Source organism: Tenrec ecaudatus, chromosome 2, assembly GCF_050624435.1.
Source record: "Tenrec ecaudatus isolate mTenEca1 chromosome 2, mTenEca1.hap1, whole genome shotgun sequence".
Taxonomy (NCBI): Eukaryota; Metazoa; Chordata; class Mammalia; order Afrosoricida; family Tenrecidae; genus Tenrec; species Tenrec ecaudatus.
Window position 1 is genome coordinate 54993 of NC_134531.1, and position 17691 is coordinate 72683.

The 17691-nt window shown below is 49.1% G+C and overlaps 1 protein-coding gene, 1 non-coding gene and 1 pseudogene across 8 annotated transcripts in view; 2 read left to right on the forward strand and 1 right to left on the reverse strand.

The window, feature by feature from the left end:
• Positions 1-3485: 3485 nt before the first annotated feature.
• LOC142438810 (zinc finger MYM-type protein 1-like) overlaps positions 3486-17691 on the forward strand; it is a 64948-nt gene continuing 50742 nt past the window's right edge. The window contains exons 1-5 of one of the 7 annotated variants that reach the window (XM_075540809.1): positions 3493-3549; positions 6695-6728; positions 9948-10036; positions 11525-11664; positions 12344-15168. In XM_075540809.1, the coding sequence (XP_075396924.1) occupies positions 12415-14967 (2553 nt within the window). In that variant the 5' untranslated portion in view covers positions 3493-3549; positions 6695-6728; positions 9948-10036; positions 11525-11664; positions 12344-12414 and the 3' untranslated portion in view covers positions 14968-15168. Of the gene's footprint in view, positions 3550-6694; positions 6729-9947; positions 10037-11524; positions 11665-12343; positions 15169-17691 lie in introns of those variants that run through there. The other 6 variants (XM_075540807.1, XM_075540810.1, XM_075540808.1 and 3 more) reach the window with 6 other exon arrangements.
• LOC142441673 (small nucleolar RNA SNORD88) lies at positions 6512-6600 on the forward strand. The gene has a single exon (XR_012783030.1). It is a non-coding gene; the product is annotated as a small nucleolar RNA SNORD88 (small nucleolar RNA).
• Positions 15375-16699, reverse strand: LOC142439117 (KH domain-containing, RNA-binding, signal transduction-associated protein 3 pseudogene; annotated as a pseudogene).

The window sequence follows — 17691 nt, forward strand, 5'->3', positions numbered from 1 at the left end:
CTCTCTTATGATTTGGGGTTTGTTCCTGCTAGTGTGGTCCTTGCTAGTGCGGTCCTTGTCAGAGACTTGCTAGTGCGGTCCTTGTCAGAGCAGTTGGCAGTGATAGCTGGGCACCATTCGATCTTTCGGGCTCTGGGTTGTGGAGACGAGGTTTGTGTGCTCTATTGGACTCATGTTTCTATGTGTCTTTTAACTTCGTCATTCTTTCCTCTGGACAGAGAAAGGAGTTGCTCCTTAGATGGTGGCTTATAAGCTTTTCAGAGCCCGATTGCTACTCACCAAAGCAGGAGGAAGAACATTGTCTCTGTGAACTATGTTATGACACGACCTTGGTGTCCCCTAGTCTCAATGACTCACTCTGTCAAGATATCTGGTAATGGCTGAGAAGATTTCATAATTTTGCCTCCTGTATGCTCCACCATATTCATGGGTACATTTTCCACAAAGATAAATGCACATGTACAAATGCAGGTGGTCCACTCTTCCTCTATCTTTTTAGAAAACATTTTCCTACTGAGTCTGAACATAACTTCAGAATCTTTTTAGATATTGAGCTTCAAATAAAGTGGAGGAAACCTATTGAGCTTCGCATATTTATCAATTTATTAATAATGCATTTATATACTTTAGTCAAATCAGTTCCAAAATGACTTAGATCAACTTTAAAAAGTAAGCCAATTGGCAGGGAGCATGCTCTACATATGCTTTGACCAAGATTTTTAATATTCAAACCATTGCTTTATCACAACATTGGCAAAGTTTGACCAGTTTGCACAACTCATGCTACAATCAAGCCCAGTGTGTTAGTATTACACAGGAAAAGTTGCTTTGTGAATTGGTTGACTCGCATGCAGGATCACATCAGCTAAGTGTGATTGTGTCCCACACTTCTCTTCCTTTGTAACAGATTTCTTTCTGTCCACTGTTCTTTGCCATCTTCCCAGCATATAGTAAATTTGCTGTATTCACTCCATGAAAACTCATTACCCTTTCCTAGCCTTGTGGCCGATGGAGAGATCTATGGCCTGGCTTATTCATTACTGTTGAGTAACTTTATAACTTGGGTTTAGTATGGAAGGTGGAATAAATCTGAGCCTCATGCGATATACAAATTGCAGTTATAAAAACACCTTAGGCGCATCTCTTGCCACATGGTCAAGGTAAATGGCACATAGGAGCTACCAGATGCATATTTTCATTTTTTACTACACTCTGCTAACATTGTACCACAATTTAGAACAACTGGAAGCCTTCTAGACTGGATCCCCAGAGATATAGGACCCCTCTGCCTCTGTTACTAAGCCCCTTAGTCTCCTTTGATAGATGCAGAAAAGCACTGGAGAGGGGTTTTTGGAGGGAATGGTGCACGAGGCTCCTTTACCCCAAGCACATGTTCAATGACTTTGTTTTAATACTAAGAGTTTTCACAGTAACAACACTGACATGATATTATTTATCCTATGGGGAAATAACATTAGGAGAGACAGCATGGAACCAGCACATGAAAGACAGAAAGATGGTTTAAAAAAAAAGATTTTATTTTTAGATGCATGCTTCCTCCCCAACCACCAACACCTGCCCCTATCTTCACTGGGTGCCCCCTCTAGGCTCAGATACCTTAAGGCTAGCTCTGGGTTAGATGGTCCCTTGGCCTGCTTGTTCATGAACTTGAGACGTGCTGCAGGTATCAATGTGGCCCAGCAGACGTGTGCCTAAGTGACTCCGTCTGCTCCCTGTGTCCTTCTGCAGGCAGTTTCTTCTCTCGGTTCGTGGCCCCCAAGGTGGCCGGGCAGCCTGAGGCTTGGCGCGGTCACCCCAATTTGCAGTTGGCAGGACAGCACAACTTGTCAGGCAGTGAGGGTCAGGTAATGACTAAATCATTTCCTTTTATTTTGATAATTAGAGAATTTTTAAATTAAATCCCTTACAACAGGATTTTTGGACTAAACCATTTCTTAATCTTGTGTTTGATAAATATTTAATGCCTAACTGCTCACAACGGCTGCTCCCACTAGTCAATGATTACCAGAGCTTCATTTGAGTATGAAATTAATATTCAAGATGATCTGGTTCTGGCATTTAAGCCTAAGCCAATATGAGGAGGCATGTTGATCTGGTGGTTGCAGGTAGAATATGCTGTTGCGCCAGTAAGATCATAAAAGGAAGACTTTCAACACTTGGATGCTATAAACCAACTTGTCCTCATGGTCCCGGCTGGAGGCATGGAACAAGGGCACATTTGGGGGCAATGTCTCTGCAGGAACAGATTTGTTCTGAGTGGGAGGGGCTGTGAAGCTCATCCTCTCACTCTGCAAATATGTGTTATATTCCGACCATGTTAGCCCACTGTGCCGAGAATAGTTTTTTTCCCTTTCTTTTACATTTTATTGTGCTTTGGTTGAAAGTTTACATAGCAGATTAGTTTTCCCCATACAGCACATTGCTCCATGACATTTGTTGCAATACACAACGTATCAGCACTCTCATTTCCTCCCTGGGTTCTGTGGTTCTCTTCTCTTCGCTGGTTGAGGCAAACGCTGCCCACCTGGTGTCTTGGAGTAGAATGTTCTGGGGAGGGAATTCTTCACATTGTTTCACCCGCCTGCCTGTTTCGTGGGAAGAGTGGCTTCAGTTTCAAGTTACAAAGTTTTCACAGGACCATATTCTTGGAGGTTCTGCTAGTCTCTCTCTGATCAGTTAAGATTGGTCCTTTTTGGGGTCTTCGATTTTTTGGTAATTAATAAATTACGTTGTTGGGTGCTCTTACAACTCAAAACAATTCATACATCAATTGTATCAAGCATATGCCACCATCATCCTTTTCAAAACCTTTTTTTTTCTGCTTGAGCCCTTGGTATTAGCTCATCTTCTTTCGCTCCCACCCTGACCGTCCCACTCTCATGGACCCCTGATACGTTATAAATTATTATTATTTTCATATCTTACATCATCCGCTCTCTCCCTTCGCCCACGTTTTTTGTTGTTCGTCCCCCTGGCGGGTGGCGGTTGTACGTAGGTCATGATCATTGCGATCATGAATTTAACTATTGGTCCACTAGCCAACTTTCTCCAAGTTCAAGACGTTTCCTTGGATTTTATTGACTTATGACAAGGTTTCCGACTGTGCAGATCATTACAAAATGATAGCCTCAAGAAGAGGAGGCTCCTGCAAGGTTTGGAACAGGAGGCGGGGCGACCCCCGTCCTCTTTAGACACCTGCACCAGACCAGGGCAGTGGGTGGCCCCGGGGTCCTTCCTCCTGGCGGCCACTCTCCGCCGGGCTGTCCGCGGCGCTGCCTGTCGCGGCTGAGGGGACGCGCGGCCCCTCAGGGGCGTTCTCCTCCGCTCCGAGACACAGCGTGTCCCCGCGCGGTGGGGCAGGAGCCAGGTGGGGCGGGCGTAGCTCCCCGCTGCCCGCCGCGGGCCCGCCCTTCGGAAGCGGCGCTGGCTCCGGACGCCTCCGGCGGGGCGCGCGAGCCGCGCGGGGGCGGGGCGCGCGTGAAGCGGGTGGGGCGCGCGGCCACCTCCCTGGGTCAAAGTAGGGGTTCGGTAAGTTTCTCAGGGTTCGGGGTGCAGGTTGTAGGGTAGGCGTGCCCGCGACCTCGCGGCGGAGACGGACGGGGTCCTGTCTGCCAGGAAGCGGGCTCCGGCGGGCGGGGGTGAGGCCGCCCGTGGCGCGGCTCCGCTGGCGCCCGCCCGCCCGCCCGCCTGGCCTCGGGCCGCCTTCCGGGGTGACAGCGGCCGCCCTGAGTGCACCGGCCTCCCGGGGGACGCCGGCGCCTGGCGCGCTCTCCCCTGCTCCAGCAGGCAGGGCACGGGCAGGGCCCGAGGGCGGCGTGCTGCGAGCTGGGTGGGAGCCGGACGGATTTGCACCCCAGCTTCGTTGCCCCCCGGGGGGCGGGGAGCCGGGGCGGCGCCGAGGGGCGGGGCGAGCCCAGGTCCTGCTGGGAGGAAGCGAGACCCGGCTATGGGCATGTCTGGCGCCCTGGCGGCCACCCCGGCGCCGCGCGTGCACTGCGGCGGTGCTCCCTCGGAGGAAAGGGCCAGGTCGGCCTCGAGATAGGGAGAGCGAGCGAGCGAGAGAAAGCAGGTGCTGCCCGTGCCGTGGGCCCTGGCACCGAGCTCACCGACTCAGTACTGCCCTCCCCTGCACCTTGAAGCGGACGAGTGAGCAAGCCAGAACCCAACTTGCTGCCCTGAAGGCGATTCCGACTCATTGGCGGGTCTGCAGGCGAAACCTTTTAGGGAGCAAACCGCCTCCCCCTTTCCCTTGGAGCGCCAGCGCCTGGTGGGCTTCAGCTGCCTCCCTTGCCAGTAAACAGCCCAGGGCCAAACCCCACTGCCTTGGGTCAGTCGGCCACCCTGCAGAGCGGTTCTGAGGCTGTACATCCCCACAGGAGCAGGTGTAGCCTCATCTTTCTCCCGATCATTTGAACCTCGCGACTGGTGCTGAGCAGGCAGCACCATATAAGTATGCGGGCTACCTCTAACCACCTCCTGCTTACCTGTTGCCAGCACATGCCTCCACCTTCCGACTTCCTTTACCCATTTTCTGACCCCACCAGTAACTCCTCCTACACCCTCTTCTGCTGGGTTCCAGAATTCATTGCATTTCCCACACAGTACTCACAGATAAAATTTATGGTTATGGAGAGCTAACAGCTTGCTCCCAATGAGGATCAGTCAACAGCAAGGATACAGCCATTGGTCCACAGTGGCACCTCTTAGGTAGCAAGTCTCTCCCTGGACCTCAGCCTCTCAGCCACATGCATAGTTACCTTGGTTCCTGTTTCTGTAGGCCAGGAAGCCCACCTGCCACTCTTCCTGGTATTCACAGTCTCACCTCAGCCCCTCCATTCTGTCTTCACGTCTCCTTGCCTTGGCCTCTGCTCAGCCTGACTCCTCTGCTCTGTCCTATGGTCTCTGGGTAGTAGCAGCTGGTCTCAGCCTTCCCCACTTCAGACAGAGATCTCAAACATGCTGCAGGGGTGGCTCTTATTCTGGTGGCCCCAGGATTTCTTCTTCTTCTCTCTGTCCATCTATCCATCCATCCATCCATCCATCCATCCATCCATCCATCCATCCATCCATGGCTCATATCACATGGAGGAATGGCTTCGATGGAGGTGTGGTTTTTGTCCCTGAGTAGATCATGTTGTTGTTGTTAGGTGCTATTGAGTCAGCTCCAACCCACAATGACCCTGTGCACAACAGAAGGAAACCCTGCGTGGTCCTGCCCCCTCCTCAGAATAGATGCTATGCTTGAGCCCATTGTAGACCGTAACCACCAGGAAACCGAGGGTGGTAACTTCAGTTAACTTTAAGGAACTAGTGAGGTGGTGACTTATTCTTACCTGAATCCTGGAACAGAGAACTCTCTCCAAAATGGGATTACAGCCACTGGCATTGCCCAGAATCTATCATACACCACATGGGAGATTATGGTGAGGAGGCCACATTAATCGAGCATGTCTCATAGCACTTGAAAATCTTGACTGGTCCAAGCACTGAACTCACTGCCTAGTTGTCTGATAAACCTGCATAGCAATCTGTTAATCGTGATCTGGGTTTGTATTCTTTGTTTTCTAACTCTGTGTGTGTGTTGTGTGTTTTGGATAACAATGTTTTCAAGGCCGTGACCTTTCAAAAGTCCATTGCCAGGTGGCACTGGGTATGTGGTAACCGCCAACATTTAGGCTTCTTAGAGGTTTTACCACCCTTATTTTGAACATGTTAGCGGGGAGGGACCGGTCAGTAGGGAAGGACATCATGCTTAGAAAAGTAGAGGGTTAGCAGAAAGAAGGAAGGCCCACAGTGAGGTGGATTGTGCCTGCAGCGAATGGACTCAGAGACAGGAACAACAGTTGTGAAGATGGTCTCAAGGTACTGAGTCACTTCCACAAGTCTTTTGTCATACCTGCTTCATTTATGCTTAGTGTTTTAAGTGAATTTCATATTTCACCCAAATACTTAACATTTGTGTCTCTAAAATGATACAACCCTCTTAACTGTTTGTGATTGTCCCCCTTAACGATCCTTTGACAAGATTTTTAAATGATGTTATCAGACACGTACTTAGTATTCTAAGGACTTCCCCCAAATGTTTTCCACAGCTGATCTGTTCAAACCTAGTTGGAGTCACCTCTGCCTTCTGTCACATTGCTTACACTTTAGGTTTCTGTTCACCTGCAGTAGGCTCCACTTCCTTCTTCTTTCTGGTGGGGTTCTTTGAAGGATTTCATCTTACTTTAGGGTTCCTGGCATGTCATGTCCATGCAGCACCTATGCAGGATTCGGCAATGCAGCACAAGACTCCTCTTGGTGTATTGCTTTTGGAGTCTCATCCTGTGAGGCTGGTCCCCCTGGACTCTGCTCGGGTGGAGGTGCGGCATATTGGTGGACCTGTGAGGGAAAGCTGTGGTCATTCGTGTCCTTCTGGACAACTCAGCTCTGCCAACCATGCCTCTGCCCCTGAAGGTGAGAGGCCTTGTGACCTGTCTGTAGAGTCCCAAGGCCCTCATGATGTCCAGCACTGAGCCCCTGAGGACACAGCGCCCCACCCCTCCCTGGACCTTTGACACCTGGAGATGTGAGGGGCCCTGGCTCTGGGGAAGGTTGATCTCCTGGATTCTGGGCCATTTTTTGCCCCCCACCCCTCACCCCCTACCTCAATACAACCGTTTCTGTGTTATAGGTAACTGAGCTGCTGTCCAGCCACCCCCATCTGGGTAAGTTTTGTTCCCCCGAGTCCCGGTCTCCCACCCAGGCTTGTTGGCAACTGCAGGTCCAATGCCCCTGGCATCTCAGAGATGGCATCAGTAGTCATACTGGGGACGGACCCATATAAACCACTTTGTCTTTGTAGCTATGGAAGCCCAGAGCATGGGTTTGGGTCCAACTCTCAAATCTTCTGTTTGTGGGCTTGAAGATGTTGGTCAAGAGCTCTCTCTCCTGAGCCTTGGCTTACATGCAGAATGGGTAGGTTTCATCCTGGGAGGTGGGCTCCGGGTTTAGTGACATGTCTTACCCTGCACAGGTAAGAACTGAATATGGTAACGTGTACAGGTGCTGTGGAAGATAAAATGTTAAGGCATTTGTTGGTGTTTAGGTTTCAGGTGTGACTTAGAAGGCTAAGCCTATGGCTATCAACCTTGAAGGTGGTGGTTCAAGCCCACCCAGAGCATCCTCAGGAGATCCAATGGCAGACAGGGCAGTCTACTACTGTCAGGACCACGCCCCCCAAAGCTGTGTGGGCAGTTCTGTCCTGATCCGGGGTCATGATGAGTGGAAAACCCACTCAGTGGCACCCGACAACGGGTTCCAGGGAAAAGAACCCACACTTTTAAAATTCTGAAGTGGGGACAGGACTGGATAGCTCACCCGATAGGCTACATACTTTCACACACAGCTTAGTCAGCCGCTAGGGGCATCATTTATGCCAACTGCTAGACATGGCATATGTGGCCACATCTGCCCTCCTCTGGCTTCCCTGTGGCGTGCCTCTACACTCCATGCTCCTTTCCCTACTCTGACACCCCCCCACTCCTAACCTCACCCACACTCTGCTCCTGGACTGAACCCAGATCATTTGTGGCAGTGGCCGTATAGAGGTCACTGTGATGGGGAGTTCTGGGGACTGAGGAGCCCTGGTGGCATCATTGAATGGTCACGCATTGGGCTGCTAGCTGTAAGGTGAGCAGTTGGAAAGCACCAGACACCCTGCAGGAGAGAGACAAGGCATTCTGTTCCTGTAAAGAGTGACCGTCTTGGAAAACTCCGAGGACCAGGTCTACCCTGTCCTAGAGGGCCGCTGTACCAGCATCGACTTAATGGCAGTGGGAGTGAGTATTAGGGGACTTTACAGGAAGGGTCAGTCAAAAGTAAGGATGTGGTCATGGGTCCACAGCGGAACTCTTTAGCCGCAGCCATGTGTCTCTTCCTCCGGCCTCCAGCCCAATGGTCCTTAGCCTTATGCCTCGGTGGACCGTGGAGCCAGCCCACCTGTTGCTCTGTCTCATAGTGCCGTAGTCTCCGGCTCAGATGAGGAGAAGGTACCTATAGCCTCGATCGGCACTGTGCCATCTCTGTGTCTCTGGTGCCTCTAGCCTCGACCTCTGACTCTTCCCACAGAGATCTCGAGTGTGCTCTCGCCTTAAGGTGGTCCTGGGCTCGCACTCTGTCAGAGATGGCTCTTTTACTCAGAGGGATGGCTTTGATGGAGGTGCGGTTTTTGTCTTTCAACCGACTATAGTCCCAGAGAGAAAAAAAAAGATGGCTTGAGTTACACCCTCCATAAAGGAGGGTCTCAAGATACAGCCTATCCGAATCTTGTAACAGAGAAAGGAAAACATAACAACCCTTGAAACAGGTCTGCCTTCAAGCCAATTCTGATTCATAGTGACCCCATAGGATGGGACATTACTGCCCCTGTGGGTTTCTGAGACTAACTCTTAATGAGAATGGAAAGTCTCATCATTCTCCTGCAGAGCAGCCAGTAGTTTTGAACCTTTGACCTTATGGTCTGCAGGCCAACGCCTGACCACTATGCCACCATGGCTCCCTGTGATGATAGCTGTATATACAGAGTCCAGAATTATAATACATCACTTAAGGAAGTATGACATGAAAGGCCATATTAATTGATTGCATCTCATCAGCTGATTTAATTGTCCAGGCTATCTTTAAGTTCTTATTTGTTTATTATAATGTTGTTTTTTAAAAATCACTGGGGGCTCGTACAATTCTTAGCGCAATCCATACGTACATCCATTGTGTCAAGCACATATGTACATTTGTTGCCATCATGATTCTCCAAACATTTGCCTTCTACTTGAGTCCTTAATATTGACTACTCATTTCCTCCCTACCTCCCTCCCCACAACCCCCTCCCTCATGAACCTTTCATAATTCATAAATTATTATTATTATTTTGTCATATGTTACACTGTCTGGCTTGTGTAACAAGCCCTCTTCTCTGCTGTCCATCCCCCAGGGAGGAGGCCATACGTAGATTCTTATAATCAGTTCCCCCTTTCTACCCCACATTCCTTCCATCCTCCAGGCATCGCCACTCTCACCACTGGTCCTGAAGGAGTCATCTGTCTTGGAATCCCCGTATTTCCAGTTGCTCTCTGTACCAGTGTACATCCTCTGGTCTAGCCAGATTTGTAAGGTAGAATTGGGATCATGATAGTGAGGGGTGGGGGAAGGAAGCATTTAAGAACCAGAGGAACATTATATGCTTTATCGTTGCTACCTTGCGTCCTAACTGGCTCGTCTCCTCCCCACAACCCTTCAGTAAGGGGGTGTCCCATTGGCTACCAATGGGCTTTGAGTCTCTACCCTGCACTCACCCACATTTAAAATGATATGATTTTTTTGTTCTTTGATGTTTGATACCTGATCCCTTTGATAGCTCGTCGTCACACAGGTTGGTGTGCTTCTTCCATGTGGGCTTTGTTGCTTCTGAGCTAGATGGCTGCTTGTTTATCTTCCAGCATTTAAGACCCCAGATGCTATGTCTTTTGATAGCTGGGCACAATCAGCTTTCTTCACATTTGCGTATGCACATGTTTGTCTTCAGTGATCGTATCAGGAAGGTGGGCACCCACTGATATGATTTTTAGTTTTTTGATGTCTGGTAACTGGTTCTTTCTGCACCTCATGGTCAGACAGGCTGGTGTGCTTCTTCCATGTGGGCTTTGATGTTTCTCAGCTAGATGGCCGCTTGTTTATCTTCAAGCCTTTAAGGGCTAATATAATGTTCTTGTTGACCCATCTTACCCTCATTATAATATGCCCCTTCCCTTCCCGTCCAAAGCTCTCTTAATTTCTACCGTGGCCCCCGTGAACATGGCACCAGTTGTCTAGAGACAGTTTCAGAGAGCTATGTTATAAACAGGTCTGTGTTACCAGAACAGAAACAAGCGTTTTGTTTTGTTTTGCAGTTCCATGGGAGCCAGGTGCAGAGGGACAATGGCTTCAGTGAAATGGACCTGAACGTGTCTCCCCTAATGAGCCCTGGTAGTGCTGCAAGGTCAGCAGTCCTGGTGAAGTGCTTGGCTGCCAACCAAGAGGGTGGCAGTTCACAAGCAACAGCCACGCTATGTGGGGGGGTGAAAGGTGGCAGTCACAATTGGTTGAGAATTCTCCTCTGTGTTGGGGGAATGCTGGGATTCGGAAATGATTCGGCAGCTAGTTTGGTGGTTGGGGCCAGCAAGCAGCAATTGGTGTTGAGGAGACAGATGCTGGTTTTGTCAAGGGTTGCCTGCTGTGCACCTCCTCATTGCTGGCCAGGAGAGGTAGGGAGGTCTAGCCGACCGACGGGGGAGCAAGAGGAAGTGTGCCGCAGAGTCAGAGGAGACCTGCAGGGCATGACACGCAGGAGTCCCTGGGTGTGCTCACAGTGCCAGGCTGTGAACTGCAAAGCTGGTGGGATTGAGGTCACCCCGAGGCTCCAGGGAAGAAGGGCTGGTGGTCTGTTCCCGAGAAACCAGCACCTGAGGGGCAGGAGCCAGGTCCTGTCCTGGTGTACAGGATCACTGTGACTCATGATCAGTTTGATAGCAGTTTCCACTGGTGATGTTAATGGGCGCCATCCGTACAGACTGCTCTCTGAATGTGTTCTGTTCTACACTGTCCAGTCCAGTAGCCCTGGTCACGGGTGACTGGTGCGACTGGAGGTAAACATTTTATTTAAGTAGCGGCTGCCACTCCAAGCAGTATGCTTCTGTCCTTGATGCTACTGAGGTTATTCTGACCATTGAGGACCCTGTAGGATACAGGGGACATACCTCGAGGGGTGTCCTAAATGGAGGGGTGTCCTAGATGGTCACCTTTGTGGGAGCAGGTCGCCAGGCCTTCTGTAGAGCCACTGGGTGGCTTCAAACAGTCACCCTTTCATGTACCAGCCAAGAGCTCAGCTGTGCTGCTGGGACAGCATCCTGGGCGGTCAGGCATAGGTTTGCATGTTGGCGGTTGAGAAAGAGCAGCTCTTACACGCAGGAGGCTCTTGGCACCATGAAGTGCCTGATGCACCTTCCAGGGACTCCGGTGAGAGGCAGGCAGGTGCCCTACTGCATACACTGGGCTCTTGTGGAGTCACTGTCCACATTACAGAGCAACAAGGAACCTGCTTCCCGGAGGTGGTGTGACTCCAGAGTATGGGGCATCTCCTCAGGCAAAGAGCTCTGGAACAGTTGGCTGGGGAAGGAGACCTAGGTGTGGGGACAGATGGATCAAGGGTGTCTTCCTTGGGCTGTGGCCAGGGACAGATCTCCCATGAAGCCAGGTAAGCACATGCTTAAGGAAAAAGCAAAGACCCACAGGCAAACAGTAGAAGGGGACTAATTGACAGGGCACTAAGTGACACTGGTACCTTTTTTACACATTCTGTGTGCAGTGACCATTGTGTTTTCCTTTTCCCCTGGGACTGGGTCTGACTTCACATTCATTCAATTCTCTAAGTGACCCCTGTTGTTGCTTGACGCTCTTTGTGATTGCTCTTACCCCTGTCCTGTATCAGCAGTCATCCAGGAAACTGTGAAGACGCAGCATCAAAGGACAGGTGCTGATAAGTGTGAGTCTCAAGATAAAAAAAAGCACTTGTGGAGGCCTGGCCAACACACATCCACGCAAAGGGATGAGCCCATTTGCAACTGCCCTGTAAGTACTGCTTTTGACTGTCTCAGACATTCCATGTGCCAAACATGTATGTTTGTTTGTTTGATTTGTTGCCAATGTATTGATTGCCAACTTTAAAGTTCTGTTTTGTTTTTTTAATCATTTTATTGGGGGCTCATACAATCCATACATACAATTGTGTAAAGCACATTTGTACATTCATTGCCCTCATCATTCTCAAAACATTTGTTCTCCACTTAAGCCCCTGGCATCTGGTCCTCATTACCCCTCCCCACCATGAACCCTTGTTAATTTATAAATTTTTATTTTGTCATATCTTGTACTGTCCGACATCTCCCTTCACCCACTTTTCTGTGAAACATACAACTTTCCTCTAGTTCCTAAATGCTTCCTCCCCCGCGCCCCCCCCCCACCATCATGATCCCAATTGTACCTTACAAATCTTGCTAGACCAGAGGATGTACACTGGTAAAGATAGGAACTGGAAACAGGGAATCCAGGGTGGATGATCCCTCAGGACCGTGGTGAGAGTGGCGATACCGGGAGGGTGGGTTGGATAGGGGGAACCGATTACAATGCTCTACATATAGCCTCCTCCCTGGGGCACAGCCAACTTTAAAGTTGTGTGTGGATGTCCAAATTCAAATTCTGTTTTATTTCATAAGCTTACCTTGTTTTATACATTTTATTTATTTTTCAGTCAGTCATTCAAATTTTATTGGCCACGGTAGAACCACATCTAAAAGGTGATGTGATTTATACCCAGGTGAGATGAAACGGCAACAGCTAAGTGGAGCGCTGAAACGCAAGCTCACCGAAGGGCCAAAGCAAAGGGTCTATGACTCCCTGGAGACGACTCCAAAGTTAACTTCCTTTGTACCATGTCTGGATAGTGAAGAGACTTCTTTCCTTGAGCGCTCGAGTTCAGTGGCTGCTTCTCGTCGTGCTGGGACTGCCAGCGCCGAGGTGACTAACAGCAATACAGGTGGAAGGGAATCTGTGCCGTCCCGAGCAGCGACTCCTAGTTGTCGTAAAAGAGCCAGTAATGGCATAGAAAGTGACATTGGTGTAGGATCTGAAATGGTTTCGTCTGCAGACCTTGTCCAGAACAGAAGTACAGATCCTGCTTTGTGGAATCATTTTTCTTCTAATGATGTGAATTACTGGATTGTCAGAGGGCCGAGCGATTGTCAGCACCACAGTGGACCATTTGAAAACTCATGTCGAAAATTTCTGGATGGTAAACAAACCAGGTTCTGTAGCCAGAATATATTTCTGGGGTGTAAAGCAAATGGAGAAAGTTACAAGAGGGAGTGGCTGCTGTACTCTCCATCAGTTGGCTCTGTGTATTGTTTTGTTTGCAAACTCTTCAGCCCTAAATCATTTAATTCTCAGTTTGCTACGGATGGATTCAGCGACTGGCGCAACTCCAACATGATCGACAAGCATGAGAACAGCTCAGCTCACAGAGAGTGCATGTTGTCGTATCTGCACCGAAGGCAGGCTTTGGGCCCAGGTCGGGAACTGGCAACAAAAGTCTGTGAGGAGCGTCAATATCAGAAGGCCGTTCTGCAACGTGTCGTGGCTGTCATCACAACAATTGCCGACCTTGGACTACCTTTCCACGGGCGAGAGGAGGAAGTGTTTGGATCCCCACGAAATGGAAAGTTTTGGGGCTTACTTGAACTTGTTGCTCAGTTTGATCCATTTTTAGCAGGTCACATCTCAAAATATGGTGGCCCAGGAAAGGGCAACCCATTGTGTGTGTCGGACACGACGTGTGAAGAACTCATCTACTTAATGATTGATAAAGTTCGGTCAGCTATTTCCAGGGAAATAAGTCTAGCGGGGTATTTCACTTTGCTTGTAGATTCCACTCCTGATCTTGCCACTTCAGATCGGCTGAGTGTTGTTGTACGATATGTGTCTCCAACAGATGGAAAGCCCGTGGAGCGATTCATCATGTTTACTAGCCTGAAAAGTCATACTGGTGAAGAAGTTGCAAATGAAGTACTTCGTGATCTACGTGAAGTGTGTAAAGTTGATTTTGCTAAGTGCAGAGGCCTGACCTACGATGATGCTGCCAGTATGTCAGAGTGCTACAGAGGTGTGCAGCAGAAACTCTTAGAGCACAATAAGTATGCCATTTCCATACCCTGTGCTGCGCATTCACTTAATCTTATAGCACGTAGCGCAGTAGATTGCTGTCCAGAAGCAGTAGACTTTTTTTCCACGGTTCAGTTACTCTCCACATTTTTCACCACTTCTCCACAACGGTGGGCAGTCCTCAAGAAATATGTAGGCAGTGATCGAGTATTAAAATGTCTTTCCCACACACACGGGGATGTGCATGTGGTCGCAACGAGTGCCATCCTGGAATCGTACACGCAGATTCTAGAGGCCTTGGAAGATATTGTAGAGGACCCAGCACAAAAAGGAAATACCAGAAGAGAAGCTGAAAACCTTGCCAATAAGATGCAGAGGCTCGAGTGTGTGTTCATGTTGGTTTTGTGGAACAATATTCTGCAGCATTTTCACTGGCTGAGCCAAGCTCTCCAAGATTCAGAGGTAAACTTGAAGACATGCACACATCTCTACCAGTCGTTAACAGGGTATTCACAGAGCTTAAGACAAGATTTTGAGCGATTTGAAAACACAGCAACACAAATCCTGCCCGATACCGATTATCAAGCAGTTCGCCACCGCAGACGCCTTAGTAGGGAAGGAGGGAAAGATGCAGGCGCCCCAGAGGAAGCCTTGAGTGCCAGAGATCAGTTTCACACAGTCACATACAACACCGTCATTGACGCACTCGACTCTTGCATGAAAAGAAGGGCAGATACGTATGAAGTTCTTTCGGATAGATTTTCTTTCTTAAACAACATGGATCTCCCTGATGAAGAATGCATGGCGGCAGCCAGGAAATTAGTGCAGGCTTACCCCAACGACTTGAATACAAACCTTTATGGAGAAGTGCGGCAATTTCATTCTTACATGAGGACTAAGTTTACCGACTCGAGCAGGATGAATTTCACTCATGTAGCCTTGTATGATTCCATTGTCGGTGATAAGATACAATGTGTATTTCCAAATGTTGAAATCGCTTTACGCATGTTCCTAACGTTAATGATCACAAACTGCACAGTGGAACGTTCATTTTCATCCCTAAAGCGACTCAAGAGCCCTCAGCCAACAGCGATGATTCCAGAAAGCCTCGATTCCTTTTCCTTATTATGTATGGAAATAGATATTTTGCGGCAGCTTAATTCTGATGAGATCATCGAAGAATTTCTGAGAGCAAAGGATAAAAAGCAGTGTTCTTAATTACAACACAGTTGAAGTGCTACAGGCCATTCTAACAATAAACAAGTGATTTGTAGTAACATTTGCTTCCTGATCATTACATTTTTTTTTCTTTCAAAAGTTTATTTAACACTACAGAACATTTCAAGACTGGAGTTACAAAAGAATACCACATTATTTGCACTTGTAATTGGCTTCCCTTTTTACGCATGTTGGCGAGAGGAAAAATAAAAAAACGGAAACAAAGCAAAAAAAAAAAGCCAAAAAACGTCCAATGACTAGCATATGGCTGAACGATAAAAGAGCTAAGTCCTGCGGGAGCCTTTACCAGGAAAGGTGAGGCTTATGTTAAAAGAATGGATTAACATATTTAGTCAACCTATTTGTGGTTGGTTTTAACACTAGTTAATCAATGTTATTTTGTACTTTTGATGACCTATTTTTCATATACAGACTAGAAATAACAACATTTTTACATGTCCTTTTTCCCTCTTTTCTGCCCAGTTGACGGTTCAGCAAAGTAGTTTTTAAGTTCCATCCACTCGCATCTTATTAAATAGGGGTTGCTCATAGAAAACAATTACTTTGAAGAGGATACATGGCTGGAGGAGACTGGCTATCTCACAAGCCCGTACAGTCAGTATCTGCCGTATGGCTGCTCTCGGAAGGCCCCCTTCGTGGTCCTCGATGAAGGAGCCTTGTGTCTGGCGTTCGGCCACTCCTCTTGCCCGTAGGGATCGTCGGTCTCATCGCTGATCCGTGCCGGTAATCTTAGTAATCAGTACCGCTCTGGGCTGGGGCGCTACAGCTGCTCTCAGGAGTCATAATCCTGCTCATCGTAAGCTGTGCCATAGCCATCGTCGTAATCATATTCTCCGTAGGTCTCTTGCGCTGAGGGTGGCGGCGGAGGTCGGTACCCGGTCGGGGGCGCTCCTCTGGCTGGGGGAGGGGGGGTCAGCAGCCCCTTTCCTCTGCTCACTGACCCTCGGGAAGACAGGGCGCCACCGGGGGGGGGGGGCGGGGGCGGCGTGCCTCAGGGTCCAGCAATGACAGCGGGCTGGGCTGTGACACTCCCTCTTCCTCTGGGCACTGCCGGGGTGGGCACCCTTCTGGTCTGTAGGGGGGGCTTCCCCCGGACCACGGAGACGTCTGCGTTTTCTGAGCCGCCGTTCAAATAGGTTAATTCCTGGAGCTGGGCTTGTCTGATTTCATCTTTGTAGTCGGGGACGAGGAACTTCTTGATCTCTTCCAGCGCATGCCCCATGCGGGCATACGCCTCTGCAGGCGGGGCGAACACTTCAATGAGCACGTGAGTACTTGGCTTCTCACTTTTCCGCAACTCCTCCTCCTTCGCCTTGTCCCGCATGGAACCTTTTCCAAGGATAGACATTTTTGTCAACGTTTCTTCCTGTAAGCGCTTCAGGGAATTGCCGCGTGGCCCCAAGAGCTTCCCCACAAAGTTAAACTTGGGGAATTGCTTGACAGGGATTAACACTTTCTGTCCCAGCTTCATGTTCTTATTAATCACCACGTCAATATACTTTTCGTTTTCCTTGCTTTCTCCTTTCTGAAATTTTTCTATTTCCTGGTTGACCAGCCGCAGCGCGTGCGTGAAGGAGGAGTCCAGCGAGTCCTCAGCCATCAGCTTGGGCAGGTACTTCTCCATGCTCGCCGCGCTGCCCCGCAGCCCCCGGAGGTCCGGGGCCGGGAGGCTCCACGTGCCGCCCGCGCTCCAGCCCGCGCCGCCCCACATTTTTTTCTTATGGCCTCTTTTTATTTGGTCCATTATAATGATAGCATTTGTTAGGAAATAGGCATCAAAATTGAAGTGTTACAAAGGTAATTTTCCTGTGAGAGGTCATCAGAATTGTACCTGGTCAAAGTAACTAATTTTCTTGGCTTTAGAACATGTGGTGGTGTTATGTTTCTAGAAACTATGCTGTACTGTGAAAATCCTATTGCCCACATCCACTGAAAATTTGAGAATCCAGTTCTTGTCCTGGCGCTAAAATGACATAGGTCACTTTTCTCTACCATAGCAAATTTTAGTCAAATTTTAAAATGTATTACATCATGGAGAGCAGACACACATACACGCAATGTAACTCACATATTCCTTTTGGATGAAGAAGCAGTGCTTGGGACCCTCCCAGGCTTCCATCTGGCCCTGCTTACAACAGAGAACCTGGGCTCCATGTGACAGGTGTTGTCCCAGGCATACATTGACCTGGTTTGATGCTGTTGGCCCGGACTGCGGCAGTAGAGCAGTTCCTCACTGCAGGCTGCCTGGGGGGCAGGTATAGGAACTACCTTAACAACACTGTGATCCTAGTGTGCTGGGAGGTAACTGGAGTCATCCTCCGGGGTCTGGTTTTTTTCCTCTAGGAGAGCAATGTTGGAGTATGTGTGAGAAACTGAGGCCGACTTGGGCAAGGCGAGCTGTGTTTTCTTGAGCTTTTAGGTTGTGTGGCACTCTGGTAAGGGGTGAGTGCAGGGCACTGAGGAGAGAAGAGGAGCAGCAGAACATGGGGTAGGATTGCCTGGGGAGAGGGGACAGCCCCTAAAAAAGGCTCCCCATATTACCTTCCGGGAGTTAGGCCAACAATCAAGGATAAGAGCCTACTGCTCACAAGACTTCACTCACTCACTTGCTCGCTTCAGACACCAGGCGCAAGCTTGAGGTCCACAGCTTCCCCAAGTTCACAGCTGTGGGAAATCCTGTGCAGCTGTTCTACTCTGACACAC